Raw genomic sequence first — 17,442 nt, forward strand, 5'->3', positions numbered from 1 at the left:
AACATGAGCCCTGGGGAAGGCCCATGTAGCGAAATCGTGATGTCGATAAATCGCCATGCGAGAAATGCATTTGTTTTTCAGACAACAGGTTTTAAAATTGGTGAAAGACCATGCTGGTGCAACTTCTCATAAAGAATGTTGATAGAAACTGAATCGAAAGCCCCCTTAATATCCAAGAATACTGATGCCATCTGCTCTTTGTTAGCATATGCCATTTGAATTTCTGTTGAGAGCAACGCAAGGCAATCGTTCGTCCCTTTGCCTTTGTGTATCTGACAGTAAGCCATTTGTTTCGACCCAATTATCGAGGCGAAACGAGATAATTTTTTCGAATAACTTCCGGATACAGGACAGCATTGCAATCGGACGATACGAGTTGTGGTTGGAGGCTGGTTTTCCTGGTTTTTGGATGGCGATGACCCTCATCTGTCTCCAGTCATGTGGGACGATGTTACCCTTTCAGTTAATATTGTTAATATTCCACGCTCTCGTTATTACTGTTTCGGTTTCGCATGCGTTGGGCCCCAAAGAGTGCTCATCGATGTTTCTCTTGTTAACCCGTCGACAAACCGGCGCAAGTAACTGCGTTTCTTAGCTTTCATTAAATTTTTCATTCGCTTTTCTAATATCGCGTACACTCGATAACTAGCAACTAACCCGTCGTTCCGGAAGGTTTTATACGCGGCAGCTTTCTCCGCGTACACGTCTGAGCACTCTTTGTCCCACCACGGGTTGGGAGAACGTTTTTGGGTGTTCACGTCGGGTACTCGTTTCATCTGAGTTTGAATCGCGCTATCGAGAATCGAGTTGGACAAAAACTTATATTCTTCCTCCGGGGGAAGTACCTGTGTTGAATCGATAGTTTTGGATATCTCAGCAGCGTAGCTCTTCCAATCAATGTTTCGTGTGAGGTCATAGGGAACATTGATTGGTGTCGATGGTCTTGAACCAGTGGTGATTGCAATTACAATTGGTAAGTGGTCACTACCGTGGGGATCAGATATTACCTTCCACTTGCAATCTAACCGTAGTGATGTCGAGCATAAAGATATGTCCAGTGCACTTGCTTGCGCAGGTGGTCTAGGAATCCGTGTCATTTCCCCTGTGTTCAGAATTGTCATATTGAAGTTGTCACAAAGGTCTTGAATTGTCGAAGATCGATTATCGTCGTATAGACAGCCCCACCCCGTACCGTGAGAGTTAAAGTCTCCAAGAAGCAGGCGGGGCGAGGGAAGGTGTTCAATCACGTTGGAGAATCTTCGATATCCCATCATGGCCCTAGGAGGAATGTAAATAGAAGCAATGCAAAGATCTTTGCCTTTGATTGTTGTTTGACAAGCGACAACTTCAATGCCTGGCGTCGAAGGGAGGTTGATTCGATTGAAGGAGTAGCACTTTTTGATCCCTAAAAGTACCCCTCCATATGAGTCTTTTCGATCCAAGCGGATAATGTTAAAATCGTGGAAGTTGAGGTTTATATTAGAAGTTAGCCATGTTTCACATAGGGAAAATGCATCACAATGATTGTAATTTAGCAAGTGTTTTAATGAATCAATTTTGGGGATAATACTTCTGCAGTTCCACTGTAAAACAGTGATCAGATCCTTGATTCCGTCTAATAAGTTAGCCATCGAAGGATACGATCGCTGTAAGGAGGGGCCATTGTTCAGTCAACTGTTTTAAAAATGTTCTTACTGTTGGTAGAATAGCAACCAGCAAGCTTTTCAGAGGATCAGTAATGTTGAAAGCTGTGAATATCCAGTCCACAATGTCAGAAAATTTAAGGAATCCCGTTTTAGGGTGAGTTTCTGACTGTAAAATTGGAGCACTTGGGATTTTTGGTGCCCCGGGGAGTGCTGGGAACTCCTGGTTGTATCTCAATTTCCCAAAACCAGGAGGTTTTATCTTCGGATTTGTACCAGCACTTCCAGTTAATGAATTATTTTTATTTTGTACCCTTGTTTGGGACAACCTAGGACCCTTACGAGGAAGTTCAGGTGAGTTTTGATTAGGTCTTTTCCTAGAGTTTCCAAGCAGAGCCAAAGAATACCCCTCGCAAGGGTCGTTAGAGGCGTTATCGTCAGTTGGCAAGAGAGCGAATGGGTTTTCGGAGATAAGTGGAACAGCTCTTTTAAGCATTTCTGCGTAAGAGCGTCTGGAGCGATCTTTGGCGGATCGCTTCATTTTATCTGCGCGAAGTTTGTACGTTGGGCATGTCAAAAGTGCATGCGGATTCTCCCCACAGTAAACACACTTCTCAGCGGGCCTACTGCAAGTATCATCCGCATGGCGTTCCCCACATTTACCGCACCGTTGCAATTGGAACAATTCATGACTCGCGGTACAAACAGGCGTACAGGTAGACGAGCTCCTCCCACTTCAACGTAGCTCGGAAGTGCAGATCCGGCGAAGGTTACGCGAAACGAGTCTGATGGATAGTAATTCCCATCTTCGATGGACTTTGAGTGCAATTGCTTGCACTCCAAAATCTTAACTGATTGAAGGTTAGGGTTCTTAAAGCGGCCAGCCCCATCATTCATCAGATCATCGACAGTTAGACCCGCATCACTTACCACGCCGTCGATCTCCACATCACGAGAAGGGATGTAGACGCGATACTCCAGCGTAAAGAGGCTATTGCTAACGATATCATTGGCCTGTTTCAAGTCAGTAACGACTACGCGCAGTTTATCTGACTGGACCTTTTTGATCTCGGTTACGGCCGAGTAACGTTTTGTCAGCTCCCGTGCAACAGTTATGCTGTTTAACGGTTTATTTTTGGGCCACCCAAGGACCAGCGGATCCATCCTGGTAAACTTTGACTCGGGGGGGCTGTGAGACTTTAGGGGTAAGTGGGGGAAGTGGATTGACCATAACATCATCTGTCTCCGAATCAAATACACGTTCTTCTTCCCCATAATATTTGTCTTCGGAGGGTGATCCTTCTGTTTGTTCCATTTTGATGCGGGAGCAACACGCTCGACCGCACTATTTAATTTAAATCAAAATAAAAAATCAAAAACAATAATAAAAAAAATCGATAAGAAAAGTAAAAAAAAAACGAAACACTTCACCAGTTGGTTCCTGACGAGCTGGTAGGTGAATTGATCCTTCGTTTTTTTTATCCGTCACCCGCGTGACCTTCACACAGTAGAGAGCTGATATAGCTCGTCTAAACAAAACCGTCTTTCAGGCAAGAAAACTGTTTAGTAACGCACTTCACTGCACTACCTTCACCGATATCGCAGGTAATAATTATCACTCGCGGGACTGTTTATTAGTAGTGCTTTACTGCAGCCTCTGCCACAGCAAGCACCTTCGTACTGCCGAAAAAACTAAATCACACCGGAGAGAACAAAAAGCACTTGAACCTTGAAGGTTGATCAACTTCAAAGAAGTTTGCCAACATGTAAAACGCATCTTTTGATATGATAATTTTAGTGATTAATTGTCCTAGAAGCAATTATGGAGAATTAACTCTCCAAAAATAGCATGAGACTTGGAGTCTTGAGTAAAGTTGTTCAAAATGTCATTTTAAACAAATTTGTCGAAAATATGAAGGTAAATGCAATGCAGCATATTGACGACATTTAGGAAATTTTCTTAAACCCAGTTCTCTTCAATATAACTTTTTATTGTAACCTTTAGAGACTTTTTATTGGAATATTAATGTCTTCAATAAAGTTGCTTGAAATAATATTTTCGAAAACTTTTCTGAAGACATTAAGCCTCGAAAAAAACTCGTTTGATGCGTGTTTCAGTGATGTTTGGTTTTTAAATAATGTGCAGCCAAATTTTTTTAATGTTTTTTGCCTCTTTTGACATAGCAAAGGAATGGTTTAAAAAGACCAATACTTAGTGTAACGATCAACACTCAATCTTTAGAAGTTTATCTAATGATAATAGCTGAGAACGGATAAAAAACTACTATATAACTTCATCGAAATCAATGGCCCCTTATGAACTATGACAAAGTAACTGCATTGCTTCATTCACTATTACAAGATATAGTACAAAATGTAAACAATAGAATAAAAAAAACTTTGCATAAGCGTATCGGAACAGACCAAGCAGACAATAGATGAGCTAATCAAGCGGTTTACTGGCTACGGAACTACCCACGCGCGCCGGTAGTAGGTACTGGGAAGCAGTCTCTCGACCGGGAAGGCGAATCACCCACCGCTGGAGCGTGGATCGCAACATTGTGAGCTAACATGCGCCATGCTCTCGTTACGCGCCGTCTGTGGTCAGGTTTGCGAAGTGCGCGCGCAGTTTGTGTGTTATCGATTATTATTATTATTATCGGAAGCTTCCTTTTGTGTGCCTTGGAGTGGATAATTTTACCTCTTGCAACTTGAAGAGGGGGGTGGACGAAATGCATTAGCATTTCGAGTGGCTTAGCCTAATGGTGTTTGCATTTCCATCGGTACCATTAGTCTCGCGCGAATCGCGATTCGTTCGAGAAATTAGCTCGGTCTTGAGAAGAAATGCGGAGTGACCGCGTGTTGAATTTGGTTTATCGGGAGTTCAAAAATGTCAAACGGGTGGCGATGCATATGTGTAATCAGTGACGTTGCATCTGGTGAGCATCGCGGCGTCAGCTCAGCCGGTGTTTTCCTTCGTATGTGGTGAATGTTTGCGCTAACTACTCCAGCCAGTGTGAGCGTGTTTACTCAACGACTCTCGCGTCAGTACCGGCGCGACTTAAGTTTAGTCGCGATTTTTCTTCTATTAGTTTTTTTTCTCGCTTTCCGCTCAGTTTTCATTTTGAGCTCCATTTATTAGCTGTTTTCAAGTTCAGTTGGATAGAAGTGCGGTGTGGTGTTTTCCGAGTTCCAAGTCTAGCTACAAGTGTTTCGGAACGTTACCGGGTAATTTTTAGTGCGGCTAGGAACGCGTTCTCTCTTTTTCTTCCGTCTGTTTCGAATTGAGTCTTCAACTTTCTGCGCCGTTTTTTCGTTCAATGCTTGGCTGGCTTTGTTTTTGTTGATTTTTCGTGTTTTCAAAGGTGACGTGAGAATCGTATTGCTTTGAGTAATTTCAATATTGTTATCCATTTAATAAAATAACGTTTCTCTTTCTCGTTCTCAGAGTCGCTAATTGACAACCCTCGGCAATAATCCGTATGTTATCAGCCCATCATCGGCGGCATATCAGTTTGCATAGTACTTTTCGGACACCAACCTGAATCTATCAGAAGGGCACACGAATACCGATCGATTCGATTCGATTCGTTGATCGAAATTGTGAAGCGGAAACATCAATTCCGAACCAACGAAGTGTGACAGCTAGCGGCAAAGTAGCAGTGGCTACTGCGAAAAATATCAATCTTCGATAATTAAAAGTAAGCAGCACGAAACGAAGAAGCAAAAATCGAAATTGAATGTGTTTATGTGAGCAGAATTTAAAGCAGTTTTTCTATGAATCGCCAAAGTGAAGTGAAGTGATACACCTTCGCAGTTGAATGGTAAAAGCAATATAATTAATTAAACTTTAGTTCGGATCGAAGAGCTCCATCCTTATTCCGTAGTTGGTTGTCCCCTTCGAAGAAAAGTGAGGTTCGTATTCGGTAGTCAGTGAGTGCTGTGATATTTTTCCCTCCCCCTGAGCGTTATTATAGTTATTGGATTCAGTTTTTTTATACTGTGTGTCGGTAAAAAAAAAAATAAGTTCCGGTATTCCGGTGGATGCACAGCAGTACAAGCGGTGTCGTCCAGCAGATCGTCATATCGGCTCAGTGAGTTGGAATGTCATTGAAGGTAACATAACGATGCTCTTGGTTTTACTTCCTTTCATTCGCTAGTTTTAATTATTGATGATTAGTATTACATTATTAATTATGAACGTGATGATTTTCTCCCTCGGGAACGAGGCGTATTCTTGAAGAAAATTTCATGAGCTATAATACTCAAGTCCGCTATATATTGGTACCTGTCAGCATTCCGGTTTAATGGCTCGCACTACATATAGTACAGTTTACCATACTTGCTCCCCAGACGAACGTAACTATACCTACATAGAAGTTGTACTTGTTCCCGCAGTGGGTTGATGTCCATACTGCGTTTTGGTGCTTCCTCAGATCCAGTTCAGTTGATAAGAGTGAGAGAAAGAGTGGGGTGAGCGGGCAGGATTTTATTGCCGTTTTAAATCGCATTTTTCGTTTGCACTGAAGATTGTACCCAGCGACACTGGAAGGCCTTTTCGTTGGGTTTGCTGTGAAAGATTGACTGGATTTATCGAATTGAATGTTGTGTTATTTTGAACATTATTTTGTTTTTTATTTGTTGTTGTAATGCACAGGGTTGTTACGGAAGATAACAAAATAAAAACGCGCAAAATACGCGCGAGATTTTGCGCGGTTCCCAAAACGAAGAAATATTGCCTACACAGCTTCAAAACTTACGGCGGTGTTTACTCGAATATTCTTGGAAACTTCTCATGTACACTTGCATATTTGATTAATAGGCTAAACAAACCATGCCTTGTTACTTGAAAATATTGCTAACATTCAGAATTATTTTGAAATGTTGCAACCCAACATATTTTCGACAAAACGTTATAATTGAGAAAGTAAATCACATTCGCTCTAAAAAGCGATTCGTCATAATGCAGAATAAGGCTGAATAAGCAAAATAATATGCGTAATAATCTATTGGCGACGAAAATTCTGATTGCTTTCTTCTTACTTCACCGTCTGACCGTGCACCCACATTCTTCTCATTCGATTAGCGAGCGACGAATGATGAACGTTGCACAAAAATGCGGGACTTTTATCACCTTCCATTTTTTAGTTTTTGAGCTATTCATAAAAGTCATACACAATTCGAAATTTTCATACAAAAATGGTCAACATTTTTCCAACTGATTAGCCTAAACTTTATATAATTCCGTTGTTCAGTATAATAAAAGCTACTGACGTTCAAAAATTCCCTCCTATTTCTTCCGGAATTTTTAAAAGAGGATCTATATCGAAAGGTAAGTCGTATTCACGACAAAAGAATATAAACCCATGAAAGAAACTTGGATAAGATTCTCTAAAAGTGATTGCAGTATTGTAACAAATTCATGGTGCCTGTGAACTGCAGCTACTCTGATTGCGTAGGAATCCATACACTTGGGTCACACATTCTTTTTTTTTTTTAATTTACGTGACTTTAAAATTTTTCATTCGTCTCGTGTCACATATTTAACCTTAACCAACTTCCGCCTATTAATGGTTTAGAGCAGTGATTTTCAACTGGAGGTGAATTCACCCCTAGGGGTAAATTAGACAATTGTAGGGGGTGAATCATGAGGGGCAAATTTTAACTTGATATTCTAACATTTCCGTCGTTTATTTGTGTTTATATATTGTTCAGTGTGTCAAGAATTAAGATTCTTATTCTGACCGCCCTATCTGAAACCTCGAGCACCAAGCAGTGGCCAGAATCTAGATCCTAAGCTGTTCGACCAAGTGCTGATGAAGGTCGATGGGTGCGTTTTTTGCTGATATGTTCGGGAAAAAATTATGATTTGGCAAGGAATCTGTGCCTGTGGCAAGGAAACCAGCGTTTTCGTGACATGCAACACTATGAATTCTTAAGTAAAGGATGTTCCTCAGCAAAGGGATGTTACGCTTCGTTACGTGTCATGATGGTCCATTACGTTTTGGACAAACTTAGCCAGCTCCCATTACACCATATTACTAAAGCATCGAGCCTTTATCGTTGGTTGCAGGGGATGAAATTTTCTCTTTCGTGAACAGACATGAATGATATGCCTACTATGGAAGAAAAAGATGAGCAATAAACTGCCTGTCGCCAATTTCAAACTCTGGTTGGTTGCATCAAAATCGATGCCTTCCGACCACAGCTGCAGACTCCCTGCTAGATCATCAAGTTACCGCCAAAGTTATCCGCAAGAACAAATTATATTTCTTGGGAACATCTCAGCGACCCCTGGCAACATAAAACTTCTGTCCAGGAAGCTGTTCAAAATCCAATGTGACATAGGTTTCATCATCCATAAGAATGCGTCCGTTTGATTTGGCCAGCACTTGATCATTCAGCTTTCGGGTTCGCATTTTTGTCGTACTTTTTCGCTTTACGATCCGCCTCTGAAACTTTTCCGAATGCGCATATTTCGAACTGTACAGAACAGTTTGTTGACCCAAACAACGTCCGACGCCTTAATTACACCTTCCGGAAAACAAACATTCCTTGAAATGTTTCAGAACTGCACAGATGGTGATTTTGGTCATTTTCAATATTCTTTAGCGATCCTCGTACCGGACCATGTTGAAATCTCATTATGTTTAGGCAAAATTAATTCGCTCCTTTTTCCATCGCGTGGTTGTTCGAGAAAACACCAACCTAGTTAAACATTTGTGCACAGGAGTTCAAGATAAAAGCTTTGTGAACGGATTGCTGTCAATAGTCATAGTTGAATACAAATGAAAAGAAAACGCAGAACGTGGGATGTTATTGTTATTGTTATTTATCAGTGTGCAATCGGGCTGTCTTAACAACCTATTTCTGCAACCTATGTGCATTAACTGTACACCTACCGTCTCACTGTTGCACTTGACAGTGTGTGCATTGGCAAATTTCGCATTGAATCCGCTTCTGTCTCTTCCTAATCTCCTTTTTGTCTCCTAGGTCCGAAGCGGATCAATCGACTATTAGTTGATATGGTAAACTTAGTAGCAGTATTAGTCCCTACTCCCAAATACTTTTTCCTACTGTGGTATTTCATTTATATCTTATAACAGAATTCGATTATCCATGTTCTAGTCAATATACGTATTCATTACATTATGGACCAGGCAAACCCTTAATTTTTTCTATTATTATTATCCTAAGTAGGTAGACGAGTGCAGGCATTTTAGGGTATCACAAAAAGAATCTCTGCCCATAAAGGACATACGAATTATTTATCTACCATTCCCGACAAAGTTTGCTCGAACCGATTGTTCACCTGGTTCGACTCGAACAGACCACTCCGACCCGAAAGGGCTGTTTATCATTTCTGAGAGCCGGTATGATTGGTCGAGTTAAATAATCGTAAGAACGAACTGAATAATTATCTATCTCTTAAATGTCCTGCACTCCTTTCCTGAACTAGCCTCATACCCACGGTCAAAAAAGTCGACAACTAGTAGGATCCACATGTCCCCCACTCAAGCGAATTGAGCAACTTGCAAGAGGAGCACACATCTACCAAAACCAGCCAAGAAGACTTCCGAACCAATGAGATTGGACCATGCCAGTCGAAGGCCACTGGCCCACCGCCATCTCGTACAGTTCCTGAAATTAAGAGTTTTGTTTGTTATCCTGCTTCTAACAACGCATGCTAAGTCGTCAGTGATACAAACTTCGCATTGATTTCGCTTCTGTCTTCTTCCTGATCTCCTCTTCGGTCCCCTAGGTCTGAAGCGGATCAATCGACTATTAATAAATCAGAGAGCGCTGTCAACCGTAATGTGCACGAATACTAATTTCCCTCCAGCTATTCTACCAGTTATTCTTTCTGTTCTAGTGTGTATTAATGGTTGCTTAAATGATTGTTGCATCAGATTAAATTATTGTGGTGTAACACCACTATGATTGTTTAATATAGTGGATATTGTTAGGTGTGATCCTCCTCATCAGAGTTTTCCTAACCTTCTTAAATCTCGCCGGCTATACTATCCGCTTATTCGATTCAATTAGTAAGATTATCATGTTACAGCTAAATCATTGAGAACTGATACCCAGGTGTCGAACAAACAAAACTCGCGCACTAAATGCAACAGCACTAAATGTTAATAGAATTCGTTTATCTTAAACAAAATGATAAATGAACATGTTAGGAGAAATTCTAATAAAATAAAACACAATTGAAAAATGAATTCGCGCCACATCCGCGCGATGTTTTTTGAGGACGAAAAAACGCGCCAAGTCCGCGAAATTCGCAAAATCCACGAAAACCGCGAAATCCGCGTGACCGTTATAACCCTGAATTTTTTTAGCTTTATTTAAAAATATATTGTTTTCGAATATTTAAAACTGCAGTTAGCTTTCGCTTTTTGATCGAAACAGACGCCTAACAGTTCAACAACAAAATTAGATTCAAATGGAACAACAAAGAATTTGATTGGCTGCAATCGGCTAGAAGGAGGATCAAAATATTATTATCTTTCTTACAAGGAAGCAAGCCTAGACTGCCCATGATCGCAAATCGTTTTTTGCGCTTGGGCCAAAAAGTTTAATTTGCCGCCCCTTTTATCGTGAACGCATCAAAAGAGTTCGATTATTTTCCACCTTTTCATGTGTGACAAATATGCCAAATGCCGATTGGTCGAACGCAGTTTAAAAAAACTAGTAATTAGGCCAAATGCTATGCTATTTATCTAAATAACCATGGCTATGGTCCACTAGGAGGTTTATAACAGCCTATTATCTTTCTCCAGACAAAACCAACCTAGAGGCTGTGTATCATCGGGCGGGTTGGAGTATATCAGCCAAGAATTGACCCACTGGGTTCCTGTTCCCATGTCGCAAGAGGCAACTGAAAACAGGAGTCCTCAAGTCGAGGTGTTTCTCCGTGCCGAGAATTGAATGGCATGACTAAAATATGCCAGTCGCACCTGGAGTGTCGTTGGTATAATCCTTGCTGTTGAAAATCACTTACATAGTGGATGTTTGTTTTTTTTCGCAAATCGTGGGATTCAAATTATGGGCATGTCCCTAATACCCATTTCGGGGTTCGCTGTAAGCAGTAATATAAGCCAACGGCTTCTAGGTGCAGTACAGTAAGTGCTATTTCCATAAAGAAAACATCGACGTTGGAAAGATACTTAACCCCGCCTTCGTGGCTTATAACAAAATGTCATTACAAATCCACGTGAAATACCTCGTGCATGTAATCTTGTGAATATTGCTATCGACGCATATCTTCTATCCGAACTCACAGCTCGCGATATTTGTGCTACGAAATACGGAATACGTCTATTGTTCGGCATATTTGCCGATATTTCTGATGATTTCAAAAGGAGTTGTATCATACGGTAGCAGAAATGGGTTCCCAATCATAATCGGCAGTGATACTCCGAGATTATTTTGAGAAGCACCGAATCGATGGAACACTTAAGTAGCACAAATCGGCGTATGCTTAATGTAGGAAATTGCCCAACATTCGCACGATCTGGCATACACAAGGTGTTAGATACTATAACGGTATTACGCAAACAGAAAGCTCAAACCATCGTTATCTGATCATAAGTACATCGTCTTTGATCTTCTTTGAACTTCTAGATGAAGCACCCTTTTCTACTGTGCAATAATTCAATTTTAAATAAGTGGTAGTACAAAATTGAATCTAATTATGTGGAATTTCTAGAATGGAAATTCCCACTGTTTTTGATCAAACCCGTTGATACGTGCAGATCATTTCCAATCCTTTTCGGATTTTCGGTGAATCCAAAATTGAGTCACTTTCCACAACATCTGGTGTGAATACTGACTGTTGTGGAAAGCGTGCTTCTTCAAACTCCTTTAAAATGGGTAAAATTTTGATGGAAATTACAGAAAAAAGCACAATCGCATAGATGCTCTCTCGAACAATGCTTCGGCTCACGGTATAGAGTCTTCGAGTGTCAGTACTTATCGAGTGCAAGCAAGGTTGGAGAAAGGTCACTTTTCGATTGCTCTGAAGGATGATCTGTTAAAAGTTCACGGGTGTATCTTTTCAATTCCTCCCAACTCATCCATGACCCAGTTTCAGTGGGTTTGGCTTAAGATATGGTATTGATTGGTTCTCTCCGGGTAACGAACAAAGCTGTATCTGGCTGAAACAGAAATTGGAGGAGATAAGTGGGAAGGCATGCATAGGACTTCCATTTTATGGTCGAACCATATAGCCTTCACCAGAATAAGGTATATTCCCTTACATTCCGTGGAATCCCAAGGAATGTTTGAGGATATTTTGATGGGGCTAAATTTTCATAATCCTGGTTCCCGGGCAGTTAGCAGGGAAGTTCTGAGAAGCAAGTCGAATACAGAGAAAATACAGTAGTATTTTTACAGTATCCAAAAAGTCACGGCAAAAGTTTATAAACCTAAATAGGCTTAAGCCGAAGTGAATGACAATATCTCTTCGGGGGTGTCGTTGTGCTGTTATCTCAATATCCCCTCGGGGGTGTTGATACATCCGCTCATCGAGATGTGTCTTTTATTCCCTTGAGCGTGAAGAATACTTCCGTATCGTTGTTTTCCTTATCCCTAATCTTATCCCTTTCCCAATCCCTAAAATGATGAAGACAAATCATAACATGGCACAAATTTCCGATCAACGTGGGAAACGTGCCAGTAGCTACTGATTCCTGATAATAATAATGAATCTTATTTTTGTCATAAATTGAATACTAGTTTTTTATTCTTGTATTTACAATATTTGTAGTTATTCAACGTTCTGTGGATATTTTCCTTCTTTTCAACGTGAGCTGTTCTTTCTATACACTTATAATATAAGTCTACAAAAAATGCTCGATCATGAAAGCTTGATAAGTTCTGATTTCAGTGATGGAAAGAGAAGTATTATTAGACGACATATCAGCAAAGTTGTGGAGATTGATAATTACACTAAAAGCCCATTTAATCACCCTCGCTTAACTTTTAAACCAGGTTTACCAGTACGATTAAACCTGACTTAAGTGTTAAGTGGGGGTGAAGAAATCGCCCATAAATCTCTTCTTGGAAAACTTTAGAAGTGAAACTCGTTATATTTGGATGAGCCCTAAAAAATCGTGTTTTTAAAATATCTTTCCAAATATGAATCCTATAATTTTAAAATGTTCGGTGCAGTTCTTCTAATCGTTAAAATACATTACTTTCATCAACGCATATTTTGTTCTTATCTCGAGTATTTCCAAAAAGATGTGGACCGTCTTTGAAAAACAATACTTCTTTCAACTATAACCAAATATATTTTTTCCGGCTGTATATTGGAATTTCAAGCATTACAAGTGTAGATTTTGGTTTTTAGTAAAGATTTTTAGGAAAAAAAAACTGTTGGATTGGAAGACTACCCTAATACCCACAGCATGTGTAAAGTACGCGGCCAATGGACTGCTGGCTTGAAAGAGACTGGCGATGTCGGAGTTGATGACCCACTTAACCTCACGGGTCGTCTCGGTCTAGCACGAGAGAGATGGAATCATCGGGATGGAGATAATCACGATCGTCCGCGATCGAATCAGTCAATCGCTCACAAACTACGATCGCTATCGGTTGCACAGAGGTTGAACCTCTGCGATTTTTTAAATGTGTAGTAATTATAATTAGATATTAATAAATGTTAAAGTTAGGAAAATAAATGTGTTGTGCAATCCGTCGATGCATGTTTTCATAGCCGTGTGGTGAAGGTTGCGGAGCTCCAGGCAGATTAATTCCCAAGGGCATGACCAGGGCGGACCTGGTCAGCGTAATTTCGTCCACTACGTTGAAGGAAGCTGGAGGTCTTTCGAACCGGATCCAGGCCACAGGATGATTTAAAGAATAGCGTGGAGTTACACTGTATGACGAAGGTTTGATTTGAGGGAACCAAGCTTGGAAGGCAGCCATCTCAAAACTACGAGACCCATTGTTTTGTAATACCGCCATCAATTCATCCTGAGGGGAAAAGATCATTGCGCGCCATCGTGAATGCACCATCGTTTGAATAGCACCGACGCTAGTGCTGGACAATGGGCATGTTGAGCCATCGACCCGTTTTGGAGTTGCAACATTGGTAGAATCACTGGAGTTTCTACAGCCAGTTAGGTGAGTGGAACATTAGTATACGTCCAGCCGCTGGACATTTTCTTTTGTGATTCTAACACCAATCGTTGTAACTTTTTGCTACGTTCATGAGCCACGTGAGCCGTGCTGGTGATTGTTTAATCGACACGAAAGGCAACTCCATGTTTGCTAATGACCAATGCCGAATGCGAAGATCGCTACTACGACGTAAAATTTGCCCTGATGGATAAGGCAAGGGAGTTGCAAGATGCTCCCGTGCTGGAGCAGTCGGTTAGGCAAACCGAAACGAATCAGCATGCATCCATGGACCACGTTCGACTCCCGCAAATATAGCTACAGACTTTTGATGGCAACATCGATGAATGGCTCAGCTTTCGGGATCTGTTCACTTAATTGATTCACTGGAAGACTGAATTACCAGAGGTTGAGAAATTTCATTATCTCAAGGGGTGCCTCGAAGGAGAAGCTTAGGCGTTAATCGATGCCTTGAAGATAACAAAGAGCAATTACCAAATTGCCTGGAATTTGTTGGTCAAACGCTATAACAATAGCAGGCTTCTAAAAAACGGCAGGATCTAACAAAATTTCTTCAGCGGAGAATTCGGATTTTAGAATCACTCCCGGCAAAGCCATCGGAAAGTCGATCAGACTCCGTAATGGCACAGAGGAAAAAACCCTTTACCATCCGCACCAGTCATAGCGCGTCACAATCATCAGCGGGGAAATACAATGCTTCTCGTCGAAGATGATGATGGGAAATGTCATCCGGCACGTGTCCTACTTGATTCAGGATCAGAATATAACTTTATTTCTGCAAGCTCATGAACATCTTTAAGAATAGGGTTGATATTTCTGTGGTTGGAATTGGTCAGGCTTCTACAAGAGTACGATATCAGATCCATACCACAATACGATCGCGAAGCTTGTAACATGACATTTCTGGTGTTACTGAACGTTACAGTCAGCCTACCCTTTACAACGGTTTCAACAAGGGGATGGGATATCCCTGAATGAATCATATTAGCGGATCCAGCATTTTATCAAACGTATATTGTAGACATAATATTCGGAATTTCCAGCCATTATCTTCGTTAGACGAGTATTCATCATTAGCAGTTCTAATCGAACTGACGTGAAAGTCTTTCGATTTCGAAAGTAACTTATTTAATCTACTAGTCTCGTTGAGACTTGAGACATGTGCACAGAGGCTTTTCCAAGCACTTCGATCAGAGGATCGAAGGGCATTTCTGTATGCTTTACGAGCCAACTTAAATGCCTCCGACCCGTTCCCGCGTCTGCAATTCCAAGCTCTTTTACGTAACTTATTGAGTCGAACCAGTTCGATATTCCACTAAGGTGTTCCTCTAGAAGCACGCATAACTCGAAGCGAACAGGCCTCTTGGTATGCTGCTACTATGGGTGAGCTTTTTTTTATCCACGGCCTCATTCAAGTCACTTGAATATTCAATCGTCGGAAGATACCCATAAAATCTAGTCCCCAAGTCCTCTTCGTAGAAGTCTCAGTTCGTAGATTTAGGATTACGATATGTGACGATATCTAGCGAGACGTTTATATGATCAAATACGATGTACGTACGATCAGATAACGACAGTTCGAGTTGGTTTAGTACGAGTCGGTTTTCCAACTCCTGTATAATACCGTCAGAGCAGGGAGTTACATCTAACGCTTCTTCGCCTGCAAATTTTGGGCGGTTTCCTGCATTAAGAATGTGCAGATTCGTACCACTTAAGTATTCCATTAACCTGCCTTTCAAATTGATATTTGAGGTGCTCTAAATTATGTGGTGGGAATTTATATCACTGCCGATTATGAGGGGAAACAAATTTCTGCCACAGTATATACAACCATTTTGAAATCATCAGAAGGTGATGGTTCGTTGTGCGGCAAATAGGCCGAACAATACACGTATTTCTTGTTCATGTTGTCAACAGTCGTATTTACCGTAACAGCATAAATATCGCGAGTGGTGAGGTAGGATATAAAACATGCGTCAATAGCACTATTCGCAAGTATACATGCACGAGGCATTTTATGTGGATTTCTCATGCTAGTTTTGTTGAAAGCTACGAAGACGGGGTTAAGTAGCTTTCCAACATAGAAGTTTCCTTTATGAAAATTCAGTTCTTGAACCAAAGCTATGGAAGCTTTTCCTTCCTGCACAAGGCGTGATGGATTAGTTGCTGAACGTTTATGCTGAAAATTAATTTGTGCTACTCTAACCATACTCGATTACAGCACTACACATTTCATCATCAGCACTTGTTGTACAGCAAGTAGAAGATACCAAACACGTTGGCGTATAATTGCCTATAGCAAACCCCGAAATGGGTATAAGGGTCATGACCATCATTTGAATCCCAAGATTTGCGAAGAAACAAACGTACCCACGACACTCCGTGCGCGACGGGCATATTTTAGTTCTGTCAGCCATTCATTGCACGGCACGGAAAAACACCTTGACTTGAGGATTTTTGTCTTCAGTCGCCTCTTACGACATGGGGGCAGGGACCCAGTGGATCAATTCTTGGTTGAGATACTTCAACCAGCCGGATGCCACACGGCCACTAGGCTGGTTTAGTCCAGAGAATGATAATAGGCATTTATCAACCTGGTAGTGGACCACAGCCACATGCCTATATTGCATTCAGGTGGATTACCATCTGAGTTGTCAAATTTATTGCTATTAGTCAGATCATAATGGTAGCTGCAGAAGCCGCGTCCAGCACCCCCAAATAAACAGATCCATTAGTGAGGAAGCTAATACAAATGATGGCGGGATTACGCTCATGACTCGTAAGTATCGGAGATAAGGATGACTAAAAGATTTAGTGATAATGACATTGACGCGAACGATAAAAAAGAGAGAAGTCTGATCCCCCAATATGCAGTCGGCTAGCAAACAAATGATTCCCTGTTGGGAAAGAAAGTCTCCACGCGCAATAGCACGTTGCATGCATGAGATCTGACAGACACTGAATAATATTTTATTTTATTTATTTTGTTTCATTGCACAAAATCTCTATTTTGAAGTGAAAAATAGTGAGTTCAAGATGTTTGCTGTCTGTTTTGTCTCGCATTATCGAAAAAGGTATTCCAGTGTTGATCAATTGCATCACACCACCGCCGCCGCCGCTGTCTCCCCACGGTTGCTATGTAGGTAGGTACCTATCTAACTAGCCACGCTCACCGGCCATATGTTGGCTGTTAGTGCAGTTTAAGCATCCAAGCGCGTCCTCCATGAAAACGATGCCGGTCCTCGGGCCAGCTGGCAGCAGGCGGTGGAAAAGCAACTATTCTGTATGTCTGAATCCTCCGCGTATTAGTTAGCTCTGCTGTACCGCGTGGTAAGAGAAAGGAGAGTGCAAAAAGCCTTCAGGTCTCTAGGTGTAGGTAGGTAGGTAGGTGTGTAGATTCTCCTTCAACCGTCTAAGAAGATTCGCGCCGCTCATGGAGCCAAGTAAAAGTCGGTGGGTATGATAATCCGTTATACACTGCGACTAGCCAAGAAGCCGGCTTGTTTTATGGAGGCCGGCTGCGGCTGAGATGTGACCTAGTTAATGCTCCAGCTTGCAGCGGCTTAGTTCTACTTTTAGCGTCAATTCATTGCTCCGGGGCTTATACGCTCCTAAATAGGTGTTGAAGCGGGAAAAGTTGCACCTTCTT

The 17,442-nt window shown here is 41.3% G+C and overlaps 1 protein-coding gene across 2 annotated transcripts in view; it reads left to right on the top strand.

Annotated features, from left to right (window-relative positions):
- Positions 1-17,442, top strand: part of LOC131679017 (ankyrin repeat domain-containing protein 29) — a 583,762-nt gene that overhangs the window by 16,410 nt on the left and 549,910 nt on the right. Inside the window, exon 2 of one of the 2 annotated variants that reach the window (XM_058959528.1) lies at positions 5,092-5,759. In XM_058959528.1, the coding sequence (XP_058815511.1) occupies positions 5,748-5,759 (12 nt within the window). In that variant the 5' untranslated portion in view covers positions 5,092-5,747. Of the gene's footprint in view, positions 1-5,091; positions 5,760-17,442 lie in introns of those variants that run through there. The other variant, XM_058959529.1, reaches the window with a different exon arrangement.

This window comes from Topomyia yanbarensis, chromosome 2, assembly GCF_030247195.1.
Source record: "Topomyia yanbarensis strain Yona2022 chromosome 2, ASM3024719v1, whole genome shotgun sequence".
Taxonomy (NCBI): Eukaryota; Metazoa; Arthropoda; class Insecta; order Diptera; family Culicidae; genus Topomyia; species Topomyia yanbarensis.